The sequence below is a fragment of the Drosophila novamexicana genome, unplaced genomic scaffold (assembly GCF_003285875.2).
Source record: "Drosophila novamexicana strain 15010-1031.04,08,12 unplaced genomic scaffold, DnovRS2.1 tig00000121-arrow-pilon, whole genome shotgun sequence".
In the NCBI taxonomy this organism is placed as follows: domain Eukaryota; kingdom Metazoa; phylum Arthropoda; class Insecta; order Diptera; family Drosophilidae; genus Drosophila; species Drosophila novamexicana.
In genome coordinates this window covers 782,663-796,922 of record NW_020824773.1, presented here as the reverse complement: position 1 = coordinate 796,922, position 14,260 = coordinate 782,663, and the positions used below count along the sequence as shown (strand labels likewise).

General features: G+C 37.5%; 1 protein-coding gene across 3 annotated transcripts; it reads right to left on the bottom strand.

Moving 5' to 3' along the window:
• Positions 1-2,444: 2,444 nt before the first annotated feature.
• On the bottom strand, positions 2,445-12,942 carry LOC115758053. Of its 3 annotated transcripts, XR_004017390.1 has the most exons (4): positions 12,419-12,940; positions 8,474-8,620; positions 7,557-8,420; positions 7,280-7,496 (listed from the first exon to the last, which is right to left on the bottom strand). XR_004017390.1 is itself a non-coding variant. In XM_030698566.1 (3 exons), exons 1-3 carry the CDS (start codon positions 12,806-12,808, stop codon positions 3,131-3,133), a joined length of 825 nt encoding a protein of 274 aa, XP_030554426.1. In that variant the 5' UTR covers positions 12,809-12,942; the 3' UTR covers positions 2,445-3,130. The 3 variants fall into 3 exon arrangements, 1 of the variants encoding a protein (XP_030554426.1); XM_030698566.1 differs by lacking the exons at positions 7,280-7,496; positions 7,557-8,420; positions 8,474-8,620 and adding exons at positions 2,445-3,355; positions 3,415-3,624 and having other exon boundaries at positions 12,419-12,942; XR_004017389.1 differs by having other exon boundaries at positions 7,280-8,420.
• Positions 12,943-14,260: the final 1,318 nt, after the last annotated feature.

The following is a 14,260-nucleotide window of genomic DNA, read 5'->3' as shown; positions in this document are numbered from 1 at the left end:
AGAATAGTTCTCGCAATAATATATTCAAACCATTTAATTTGCTCACAATTAATTAGTTAAGCAATCAAAATTAACTTTATTATATTGCAGTCTTAGTTTTATTTATTTACTATTTATATTTAGTTTTAAAAATTTGTTTAATAGCTTTTAATATATACAAGTTGCATATCGCGAATGGCTGATCGCAATTGAGGTCAAGTTTTCAAGATTTTACATATAGCTTGTTTCACAAAACAATAAAATTAAATAATTTACTTAAATTAATAATAAATTAGACTAATGTCCTTTTTAAAAATTGTTGAGGGTATTATAATTTTGTCATAAAATGTGTTACTCACAGAAGAAGTCAACTCCGACCCCATAAAGTATATACATATATTTTAAATCAGCATCAACAGCCGAGTTGGAAAAGCCATAAACCAAACTCTGGATGTATAAGTATCGCTATGCTCCTCATATATATGCAAAATCTTATCATCAAATTTAGCAATGTAAATATATATGGGTTTTATTTTAAAATTCGAAGTTACATTCAGATCATGTGTACCTTAATTTTTTTAAATATATAATCTTCTTGATGCTCGAATAATTTTTATTTCAATGATTCAATATTTATATTTGCTGGCTTCAATGCGTAAGCCATCTGAAACCGTCAAATTTTGTTTAAATTCAATGAAATTTTAAAAACCTGTGCAGATTTTTAACTTAAATCAACTACGTAACTTAGCAGGAGTATTCATACAAACAACATTTTATTGCATCCACTATCGCCGACTTGTCTGCGCGTTTTTCAATTGTTGCCCATATATCAAACTCCGCGTCCGCCCAGGGCATTCCCTGCACAGTTTTCAACATAACATTTTAGGTTCTTGCTTTTTTTTTTTAATTTTATTCGTGTTTTTTCGTTTCTGGTTTAATGCTGTACACACACACACACACTGCATCAGCCTGAGGCCACTTTGAAGAATATTTTAGTGACTTTGGCAGGGTTTGAAACGTTTACCTTTCAGCACAAGCGCAAGCAACAAAAATAAATAGAGTTTTCATGTTTGTTTGTTTTTTTCTGTTTTCTGTTTTTATTGCAGCAAAAGGATATTACGAGTGTTTTTGCATTGCCCAAGCAGCCATCAAATGGCAGTGCACCTGTTTGGCTAATAGATTTTAAGCCCCATGCAAACTGGCTTAGCTCCGAAAAGCATTCAATTTGCTCTAAGTTGCTCCCAGCAGCCAAAGCGTGTTGCAAGAAGCTCATTCATGCCACATCAGGCACTTTGCATAATTAAAATTGCACCTAAAGCTTGACAGCTGGACAACTGGACAGCAGGAACTCGATTTGTGGCCTTTGGCTATTGGTCAGCAAATATTTTAGACAATAGACCAAGTAATTATCATTATATAGTAGATGACCACGGGCTGCCTGTCAACGTTGACCCGTTGACTTTTGGCATTTGGTAAACGTATTGTCATCCATGAACCAGCCAAATTTCAGCAGTTGACTTTTGACCCACAAATGCAATTAACTTGACCTGCGGCTTGCCTCATAAACGTTTTTCCCATTGCCAATGGCAACTGTGCAAAATGCAAATACTCATATCATTATAATGCGCACCTAGGATTTCTGCAAAAGTTTAACAGGGAAATATGCAAACAACTAGCAGCTGGCTAAAAGAAGTTGGTAAATCCTTGCAAGTTAAAAGTTTCAAGCAAAGAGAATATGCATAAAAAATTCCTGAAATTGTTTTTGCAATACTTATTTAAAATATAAAATAATAATTAAAACAGTTCACGTTGAAAATCACACGCAAAATAAGAGTTTGAATAACAATTTGGAATATATATATATATTTAATTAAGAAAAAAACTATTAAGGAAAATTATGTGCAATATCTTAATTCAATAACAAGTTGTTTGGACAGACAGGAGGATATGTCTAGATTGACTAAACTTTTTTGATCTAATATTAAAGAAATTCCCAAAATGCTTTCAGAAATTAATTTAATATCATTTAAAAAGCATAGCTCACCCCATTCTAAGTAATAGGTGCTCATTATTTACCCATAGAAACCCAGTCGACGAGCAAATAAAACACAAAGCGACTAACACATTTAATCTCAATTTATTCGTAAACTCACTGACAATGCAAAAAGTTTTCGTACATTTATCTTATTTGCCAGTTTTACCAATTTCGAATCGATCGATTTTTGCGGTAATTTCGTGTTGTAAAATGTGGAGAAAGAGTTCGCATTGTAATCGTAAATTGCATTTCAATTTGTCTTTGAATGACTTTCTATTTTGTATTCTTTTCATGGTTAATTGCTAAACAAAGTGCACAGATACACACACATACATACATACACAAAGATGTAGCACATTTATAAAACATATATTTGCATTTGTGTTCAATTTTAAGAAAAAAATATTTTGTATTTGGGTAGTTTATATTGATTTTTGCTTAATTCAAATTAATTTACATTACATGCATTGTTTAAAAGACGAATTGCTCCCTATTAACCAAAACTATGTGTGATAAATTTACAAACCTTACCTTACCTTACTATAATCAATTAATTAGATCTGGCAACCATGTTTGTGGTTTGGATTGTAAACACATGCGATTGCTTTAAGCAGCTAAAAATCTTAAGTGGATAAGATAGACAAAGGGCTTTATTGAACTTTGGTCTATATATGTTGCATATTGGTCTAGGAACAGACTAGTTTTCATTTCGAAGTGTATTTTAACTTCACATATTTTCATTTCATATTCACAATGTAGGTTTAAAAAAATATGATTATCCTGAAGATACTGTGGCCTCTAGATTATTGTGTCCGGAAGTGCTCTACAACTAGACTACATAAATATACGGTATACATATATATATATCTAAATCGTCGCTCTCAATATGTGCTATCAAAACATGCTCCAAAAATACCCGAAACTGCATTCTCTGATCAGCTCCAGCTTGACATACAAAACTCTTACAAATTCCTTACAAATCTATCATAAGCGACGGTTCACTTTGCTATTGCCCATATGTGCAGGAATATTGGGTAGGTTTCTAGGTGTTTTAAATTGAATAGACACAAATATTCTAAGAAATCATGACTAATAGCAACAAGTGTTGCAATCAATTTAACAGGACAACTCCGTAGATCGTAGTGCTGCCTCGCTCTGAACACAATAATCGCTGTCCTTCAGCTCTCGTCCGGTGATGTCTGCCAGTGAATTGGGATCCATATTCGATAGCTTATCCAAATCGGCATCGTTGAGCAGATTCTGCTGCAGTTTACCCACTAGCTTGCGTAGGCGCTGAGCGTCCAGGGAGGTACGACGCATATTTGCATTGTAATCGCTGGGCTGTAAAGGCAGGCAGAATTTGCACAGTGAAGCGTGGTTAAAAGGTAAAACAAACTTACATCCCTCCACTGTTCGCCGGGGAAAACGGCAATTAACTCTGCATTCGCCTCCAGTGTGGAAAAATACTCCTCATCATCAATTTCTGTGCCGTCGCAGTCCAAATGAATTGCCGGTTGAGCTCGCTGAAACTTTGCGGCCACCTTGAGGCGCAGCTCTGCCAATGTTGTGGCTACAACGGCCTTGCGTATGTTACGTGTAATATCCTTGACCTGTGTGGGATATTAATTAGTTTTCATTGCCCAAAGAGTGCGCAGTTACAAGCCCAACATTATCAATACATTCAAATAATAAATGCTTTCTAACTGTCGCTTTAATTCTTCGTCAATGTCATGCCTGCCATTACAAATTTTTCTTTTCCATTTTCAAAAGCAAATACCTTGTATAACATTCTTGGTTCCTGTTTACTAAACAAACTATTTATTTATTTATTATAGATTCAACGTATCTTAGCTTTTTTTATGCTCCCTCAATGTGCGCTTTCCTACACTGTCCGTGAGCTGTAACATTCTCAATATTGAACAGATTTCCAGCTGTGACACCTAATTGTTTATTCTTAAGAACTTGTGCCTTAAATTATCTCTCAAACACTAATTTAAATGTCTTCGATGATAAAAAGAATAAATAAAATCTTGAACTGAACTAGTTGATAAATCGATTTTAATGATTGTATGGCTTAACTTTATAAACCGATTAAAAAAATATATTCTAATTTAGTTTAAAATATCTCTTAAGCAACTATTTGAAAAAATATTGCAAGAGTATTTAATCTTTGGCTAGCAAAGGTTCATTCTTGTTATTATTAAATGCTTTAACATGAATAGAACTCACGCTGGGACACTTGATTGTATATACTCGACAGCATACAAAAAGTTAACGACTTTCGTTCAAAATTCTCGCACCCATTTAATTATTATGAAAATGTCACTTCTTTTGATTGGACGCTGGCGTGAAACAACAAAGCAGAAGGCGAAGAAAAAACAGAAAAAGGAAAAATCAGAATCGATGTTTGCCTTAATTTCAAATGTGCCAGAAGCATTCTATTACGACCGCCTTCTGTTAAGCTCCCAATAAAAACAATAAAAAGCCAGCGAAGCGCACGACTGCGATACGGAGGTAGTACTATATTATACAAGGGCAAGAAACAGAAGCAAGCAACTAATCAATTTATAATTTGCCAATGGCAATAAAGCCACAACAATAACAACAGCAACCCTAGCATGTCATGCGTTCAGGTAGGATATTAAGTTTCGGGCTCAAAAAGATACTGGCCTGCTTAAAGATGGCCTGCTTAATATTTAAAGCGCAACGCTGTCTATGTAAAATGCCAAAATGCGTGAGTTTTGAAGTGAAGTGGTTGGGTAGGATAAACAAAAAAAAAGGACAAAGGACCACTCAGCAAAAGGTAAGCTACCCGAATGAAGCAGGCGTATTGTATGGAACGCCCTTTTATTAATATTAAGTATACGTCATGCTGTACACAATTGTGGATGGAACATCTGATAAATGAGCCAACACACGGCATTTGATCGATCTAGGTTTGAGCCCACATCATCATGAGCATCATTAACATCATCATCATCATCAATATTATCTGCATGGCCTTAAAGTCAATGACATGTGAGAGCGACACTGTCTGGGCGTGACAATGGAGCTGTCATTCCATAAAGCCAAGCAATTGCCCCTACGCCAGCTGCTTATCATATCAATCATTGATCGCCACGTCTGCTAAACCAATTATGATGCTTGGCAAATCCATCAACTGGCCGACAATGTTGCGTCTGCCAACAACAATGAAAATTTATCACGCATTTTATGCGAATTTCCATAAAAGAAGCCCGACAGGAGCAAACTGACCGCCTTCCTTTTTGTCGGGCCACTTGGCACTTGGCTTGGCTTGGCGTATTGACCATTAAACTTATGTTTACATTTGGCATAGCCCGAACTGAACTAAACCAAGCTGAACAGCACTGAACTGACTTTTATTGTGTTGCTCAACATGTTGGCGCACGAGGTTCAATCAACAAGTTATTTGCCAGACTAATAACTGAGGTCTATGATCGATAATTATCGGCTTGGCTAACCTTTCGGTCATAGGTTATAGTGTTGATAGAACTAATAAGTAGCTCACTATTAATTAATATAACCTGTTTGTCCTGCTTGATTGACTGTCTCATTCGCTGATTAACTGACTGACTAATTAACTGATTCGTAATTTCTTAATTGTAACTTATATAATGTAAATTCACTTTAAAATATATAAAATTAAATATATATGCTTTAAATTGGCCTACATCATGGCCAATGACATTCAGCTTGAAATTCATATCAAAAATATTTTTAGCGATAAGCTAGACTAAATAAAACTTTTCCGTTTCTTTATTCAATACAAATCGACAAACTCTTAAAGCAAACTTCGGCTGAGCAACACGCTGACTTGCTGATTGCCACTTTACTGGCTGGGAAACTGGCTGTCTGGCTGACTGGCTGGCGAACTGAAAGGAAGACTGGCTGGCTGACTGGTTTCCATATGCCAATGGCCTGTGGCTTTGTTTGCGCCAAATGCGTTCCTTGACTTTGTTTTCAGCGTATTCGCAAGTCTACATGGCCCCCACCCAACAAACAGAAATACACCGCAATATTTGCAGTTGTTTTATTCGAACTAAGCCATGTTTTCAGATTTAGATTTTCCATTGACCATGGCCTTGACTTTAACCTTTTGTTGAACTTTAGTATCCGCTACTCACTATACAAAGCTGCTCAATTTCAATCAGTTATTTAGAAAACTTTTTCATTTTGCTTGGCTCAGCAAACCATATTCGTTGTGTCAAGTGCTTTTAATCATTTTAAATGTTTGTCATAAATTTAATCAAGTGTTATTGCTGTAAGAACTTTTGGATTGAGTTAATCAGACGCCTATCCAAAGCTATCAGCTAAATACGTGATACATGACAACAAGAAATCATCATTATTTTACCATCTATTCAAACCATTTCCATTCAAAATGCATTTTATTCCTGGTCTGTCTGACATAATGATTGCTCATTTACATATAATTTATTTATGAACATAAGTATCTAGTATATAAACATTATGGAGTTGCCATCTTATTCATGTCTCAGTTGCATTAGGATATTTATCTTTCTGTTAACTAACGTGCTTCTTAACAGAAGTCTGTTAGCACAGTCATTACTGTTCGCGTTGATAAGGTTATTATATTAATTGGCTTGTAAGCTGTATCGACAAATATTTAAGCCAAGTAACTAAACTGAACAAAATTGCCTAAATCAAGGGTACATTGTCTGTGTATTTCACCTGATCCCGTATAAATATTGGTTCGGTAAATTTACGAAGGGCACCAGGCAAGTACCAGGACCTGAAAAAGCAAACACTGCAGAGTCCGACAAGGACAATGGACGGATTCCAATGTACTCATGCATTTATAATGACACGCGTGCGCTCTATCTGGCTCGCTTGGTAAAGGTACGAGTGCGGGTCATGCCAGCAATTGTGAAACTTCATCAGGAATGGGTATGTGCATCTGCAACTGAGCTGCTGTTAAGCCAAAATTAACACAACTACCGGGCATGCAAATGCATTCGCAACAATCGGCTACAACGGACAGTGAGCCCAGCAAAACTATTAACTGCAGGCTAAACTCTCTAGCCAAAGGATTTGATCTAACTCAATTTTATATATTAGCACACAGAATGAATGGAATTATCTTAAAGACCTGAGGATCTAAAGCTTATCATGAAAATAGCAGCATGCCATATTAAATCGAATTAATTGTGATCTGCCATTCTCCATTTGATTTAAATTATTGTAAGTCGAGAGGCTACACAAGCTCAACTTCAATTAGTATGCTCAACTGCCACATCTCGTCGGCACAGCGGGACTGGTCTTTTGTTTATTATTAACCTTAGTTCTATTGATATTTATTTGTTGTCTATTTGTAACTGCTAGTTCTGAAATATTCGATTTGCTCAATTCAATTCACAGAAATATAATAGGCAAGGCGGATCTCGTACTAGCAGCTGTTTTGCCAACGTGCCCCCTGAGCTTTCACTCCATTCAGCTAGACCTTTGTGAAAATTGACCCATTTATACGTGGTTCTATTGAAGTATGAATTGTTTGTATTACATTTCAGCACTCTGCACAGCTTTGCTTTGTGCTTCCATTGTACGGAGTCAGGCTCCTCGCCGATGCTATTTGCCGGCACTAATTTCCCACGATTGCCATCAAAATGCCATAGTAACCGGGGCCTGCCTGTAGCCGTTGTTGTCCCATTACATTATTGAAATAGTTTACTCTCTGCAATTGCGAGTCCATTAAGTATTTTACAGCAATAACAAACAAGGAAGGGCGAAGGGAAGACATCGGAAAGCATCGCAATTTACAAGCTTGTCACCGCATTGACACGCATATTATTAGCAGATAGTCAACAGACGGGCAACAGACAGCCCCCCTCCCCCAGGCAAGTGCTGCAGCTTATTGCTACTTGGTATTGCCCCATGGAGTGGTATAGTTAAGTTGCACGCTTGCTTGGACATGAATAATGCTCGCTTATTTACTTTAATGCGCTACGTTGCGTATACGCAATGTGTGCGCCTGCTTTTACCTTACCAGGCTTTTACTTGTTGTAATTGCTTGTTGTTGTTGTAGCTGTTGCTGTTGCTATTGCTGTTGTTCTTGTCATGTTTGTAGCATGTGTATTTTCTAACTTAATTCATTCCAGCCCGCCCTCCCACTTTACCCGCCTGCCCATTCATTTTGCATGGCATTTGTATAAGGATTTTGGTTTTGGTTCTTCGTTTTTGAAACATGGCTTTTGCATAGTAGGTAGAACCGAACAGTTCTCAGACGACATTAAAAGAAAAAACCAAATGCGTTTTCCATGTCGCATTCGTATTAGTCCCACAGACAACAGCATGCCGGCGGGGAGTCCTGTTCACCACATAGGGACCTCGGTGCGCTCCGTTCTCATTTTTATGACCGCATAACGAGCTATTAAGAGAGTGTGATTGTGCCGGCACAAAAGTAAGTTGAAATTGGCTTACTTCAAAATGTACTCATGCATAGAAGATATCTATAAGCGTAGTAATTAGGCTCAAATTGGGGGTAATAGCTTTTCAATGAAAATAGAAATATGCTCTTCAAAATGCAGCAAAACTGATTGGACACTTGCGTACAGGCTTAGGATTTGTCTGGAGAAGAGTTGAAGATGTAAAAAAGATATTTAAAAACAAAATAAAATAATACTTTATGTAGGTTAAACGAGTTTTTAATAAAATATGTATGTATGTATGTTTGTATGTATGTTTACTTTTATTGTCAAAAGCAAAAAAGCATGGAGTACTTTCATGGTGAGATATAATCATTTAAAATAAATTACATCTGCGCGGGTAAGTCCCTAGCTTTTATCGTCTCTGAGGTCAACACATTCTTACACACATACAGTCGGTCAGACTCATCTATTGATGCTGACTAAATAAGGTGCGTAACGAAATTATACGAAACTTTTTATTTTTTAACTTTTTTTTGTTTGAGTAATCTTAGAAGTATAGTATATATAGTATATATATGTGTATACTTTATGGGGTCCTTTTACACTCTTCTTTCTGATTTTCAATGGGTTTAGGACTTGCAAACAATAAATATTTGAAAAAAAATAATTTGATTACTTTTAATACGATAGCTTATTGTAAAGCAAAGCGCAAATCAAGTAAAATGCAACTTTTCGGATACTTCGTGAACCTCGTCGATTTTAAGAGCTAAACATAAAATATTAGGGAAGTATGCAATAAGTGCAATTTTAGTTGTACAATTTATGTTAACAATCTAAAATTATATAGGTCTATAAAAAAACAGTTAGAGGTAAGCTCTAGTGTAAATATTTAAATATATTACACGGTCGAATAGCACAAAAGATACTCAAGAATACTTTTGCGAGACACTGACGGCCTATGAATGGAAGGCTCCCTTGCACGAGCTGCATTTGGTGTTTGTAGAAGGAGGTTCATGGCACATTATCATAACGCTTGATGGCAATGGGGCAGAACATATTCTAGTCCTATTGTATTTAACATCCCCAAAGTAAAAACTTATGCTAAGCCAACCCACACACACCTACACATTTCATTTAATTAACTACAATTGTTGAAAAAGTGGTGAGCGTCAGCCGTAAGGATAGTCAACCTGTCAGATAGGCATGACAATGAATGCTTGTCAAAATCATGTCACATGCCGTGCACGTTTATTAATTAAATAAATGCCACACAAATTGCGCATACGACACGTGGCCCTGCCAGCCCATTCGCAGCCGCAGTTAATTCGAGTAGGGAAACGGGAAAAGAAGGGAAAACTTTTCCTTGATTTTTGCGAATGACAAATTTGACATCTGAGAGTTACAAGCTTTCAGTTAATAATCGCGTCCTGCTAAATTTACAGGCACTTGCGCGTAGCCAGTTATAAAGTTTTGCATGTCTCTGATCCTTCAACCTAGTTGATTTTGTTATGGAGCTTTTTAACGTTCTCAGCATACCATAAATCGATTAGGGGCAGACAGCCAGGCAGACGACGCACACACAATCGCTCAACGAGTGGCTCCTTGCCGTGTCTGGTGACGCATGGCCAAGTGGCAGCAGCATCGTTATCGGCACTAACGCGCAGCAGACACTACGGCAGCTTAGTTGCGCCTCAACGGCAGTGGCCGCCACTAATGATATACGAGCTATCCGGACCGAGCATGGGATGGCCGCGCGTTGCGCTTTCTGGCAACGCTATGGCTGCTATGGCTTCTCGGGATGCTGCTCGCCTTCGCAGCACGGTTAGTCCATTTTATCCCTCGGAACAGTTTTAATTAATTTCAATTGTAAGCTAGCCGCAATATTGGCTTCTGCTGCCTTGTTATTAAAACACAATTTACAAATTTCACGAAAAACCTCTACTTCAAGTTGTCCAAAACGAAGTCGCTGGCCAAGTTTAAGATGTTTGTGCTAATTTAATTTCTAGCATATTTAATGCAACCAAAATGTTGTCTGCTGCTGCCTTCTATAATGGGTACAGTATTAATATAGATCAAAGATGATATAAACTCATAATGTACATTCATTTACATGTTAAAAGTCTATTGAAGAGCAATTTGTTGCATGTTTTAATGGTAACTGTGGCTAGATGGCCTTTTTGTGGATGCTCATTCAATTATTTAAATTTTTGTTAAACATGAAAATGAAAAACTTGCAACCAGTTTATAAAGTCTCTGGTGTATCATAATTTGATTCGAGTGTGTTCAAAATCGAGCCAACGGGCTACATAAATCTAACGTTTTTTTAGGTTTGCGATGCAGTTTTATAAAGTTTTATAAAGTCAACGGGTCTTTAAATATTATGTAGTTTTGATTTATGTGAAGTAATTTTTCATGAGATATGAGCTGCGTTTTCGTGCGACTTGAGCTCAGCCCGTGTAAAAACAAGTCTGAATTGCGCAGATGATGAGAAGCTAGACGAAATAGAACCTAATCTGAAGCACATATGAACTATCATGTGGAATTTTCTAGGGCTGCCAGATTGCAATTTGCTGGCATTGTTAGCAGTTGATTTTAATTGGAAATCGTCTTTTACTATGGTTGTTGGACAATTTTTAGAATAAAGAGCTACTATGTTAAACAATAAGTGGAGTAACTAAATTTAGACGATCTCAGATATCAGTGTACTTTGAGGTACAACTAAATCTATTGGTTTTTACTCAGCTCAGCTGGCCCTAAATAGAACAATTCAAGCCGACTCCGATACATGTTCTGTAAGCAAATTAGCTTTCAAACTGTGATGAAATGGTATAAACCGATTAAATCAAAATTAAAATTTTGACTTATTTGAATTTAATAATATTCATTTTGGTGGCAAATTCTCTTTCCACTTTTAAATAAATCTATAGTGCCTTGATGCGCTATCAAAAACTGTCTTTTTTTAAATAAAACATTTAAAATTTTGCATTTTCGCATTTGCCATATCGACCACTGATTAAAAACTTACAACTTTGATTATTTAATGACAACAAAAATTAAGTAGATAAGTTGAAAATTGGCAACATTTTGTTTTCAACGAATTGAGTTTGAAAGCCAACACCATACAAGTACTTATATACTAAGAAGAACAAGTAAGAGGTTCTACTTGGAATTGGGGCAAGTTATCGATTATCGGAAACAAACTCGATCTGCACAGGCACTAGGAAGGAATAAAATTTTAAGTCTCTAGCTCTTATAGGTTCTAATATCCTTGCATTCATATATACGGACAGACGGATAGACGGACGGACGGACGGATGGGCAGACAGCCGATCATAGCTAGATCGACTCGGCTGTTGATGCTGATCAAGAATATATACACTTTATGCGGCCGGAGATGCTTCCTTCTGCCTGTTACATACATTTACATTTTCCACAAATACAATATACCCTTATACCCATTTTTAATGGGTTCACGGTATAAAAAGAAACAAATTTGTAAAATAATTATATGTATAAAATAAGCAACATGGCCGAGCAAGAATATTTGAACGCGTCTAAGATTTAAAACATTTTGAATATTTTATTTCGACCTTTATTTTACCCACCAGAAGAGTTCGCGGCATCAAAACGCGAGCAGCTCGAGGCAATAGAATTTGGTCATGGTACGTTCGAGCTGCTGCCGCTCTTGAAAGTGAAAGATGCCTTAAGGGCGCATAAAACTCAGACCCGGCACCAGAACTAAAACAAGCGGCAGCCCTCGAAGCCAAAGACTTTTGAGTGGCCAGCCGCTTGCTCCTTGCACCTTGGTCCTGGCTCCTTACGCCACGCTGACTGACCACTTTCCTTTGTGCAGCACGAGCTGGCGCTAACAAACTGAGGCCAACAACAATGGAGCCCGTAATTACTTAACCAATTGCTAGCCGGTTAACAATTGAATCTGACTTATGAATAGGCAATACTGTGTGATTGTCCTCTGGCAACGGTAACGAGCACCCACCTTGAAAGGCTTGCTGTTGTCCAGCTCAGCCAGATCCTCGTCGGCAGTGGTGGGTGGTGGTGTGGGCGTGTTGGGTGACAATGCCAGCTCCAAAGTGATGCTGTCCGCCGCATCATCATCATCATCAGTAGCAGCAGCAGCGACAGCAGCAGCAGCAGAATCAGCAGCAGCTTTACCATCATCTACATCATCCGCATCAGCCTCATCGGTATCTGCGTCCATTTCCGCAGCACGCATCAAAGTTCTTTGTCGTGGAGTTCCTGTTGTTGTTGTCGTTTTTGATGTGGTCTGCACCAGAGACGGAGCCGTCGAGGCTGCCATCGTATCAGTTATTTCAACTGTTGTTTTTACTGTAGTAATTGCCTGTATTGCAGCGTTAATTTCTGTCATTTTTTTACTTAACTCGATGTCTTCCTGTGTCTCGTTATTTGCCTGCTAGCCAGTCCGTAAGATTTATGAAAAACAAAACGAATTAAAAAGTTAATTTAGATGTTTAGTAGTTGTGGAAAGTTGTCGCCTACTTTTAGTTGTGCCTCCGATCGGCTGTCTGTGTTGTTTTTATTAGGAAAATACCAAAAGTCTTAAATTTTGTAATTAAACGTGTGCCACAAATTTACAATAATTTCGCTTAGTTAATTTGATTGTTTTCTATTTACGTGTTCAAAAATGATAAACAAACTTTTTGTTTTATTAGAAAATGTTGCTCGCACACATTTGAAATTTTGTTGAACAAAATGTTGTGTAGAATAATTAAAAATTAAATGTTTTTATTGTTTTCTGCACGTTTCAAAATTTATTTAAAAATTTATTTGTATTTATTTGAAATCCTATTCACTTATTGATCAATTTTGTTATCTTATTATTTACGCGTTTCTTTGTTGCCGCAGTTGCCGTGGCAGCCGCACCCACCAATCGCAACAAAAGCCGGCCGAACTTGGAATAAATTGCCAGACATCTGTGCGTGCTGTATTTAAAGAAGCAGCTCCGTGACTTTGCCACCGTGTTTGCTGTCATTGCAAAAGCAAAAGCAAAACGCAAAACGGACGCAGAAGCAGACGCAGACGCAAAAGCACTGCTAACAGTGAGCTTCGTCGAAGAGCGGGCGCTGTTAAGCGGCTGTTAACGCCGCTGTTAGCCGGCTGTAAGTGGCAGACAGGGCGTGTTTTCGCCTGTCCTAAACAAACAATGTTGTGTACATTTTAATGGGACCTAGGCCTACACACCTACCTGCACCCAGGCCCGTCTGGCCAAGCACTGCTCTCACCTGTAAAACGTTATTTATTTTTATTTTTTCGGGTAGTAAATTTGCTGGCAGCGCGGCTGGTAAATTGTTGCACTTATACGTATATATATGTAGCTACGTATTTGCGTACATATACATTTTGGTTTTGAACTTTTTTTGCTGCACTTTGTGTAAGGGCAAAGTTTATAAATGCAATAAAATAAAGTTGGCAGCTTGCAGGCAACACTCTGGCCTATGAATGCAGGGCTGCAGCTACAAGCAAAAAATATCCAGACAGGCAGTCGAAAAATGTCACTTCTGCATAATGGGGTCCTTGCAGCCACCGCAACTCTTAACGCATTATTAAAATTGTTGGCACTTTGAGAAAGTTCAACAAAGGTGCGCAGACAAAGGCGCTGATTTATGGGCTAAGACTGTCGATTGAACTGGGCGGGACATTTACATGCCGCCTCCAGTTCCGTCTCTTACTCTCTGACTATGCTAATAAGTTTGCAAAAACAAAACCTAATCTTAAAATATATGTAAATTGCCACAGGCTCAAAACGAAAACTGCATTCACCGCTTTACCATAAATTTTGCATTGTTATCATTGCAAGTTA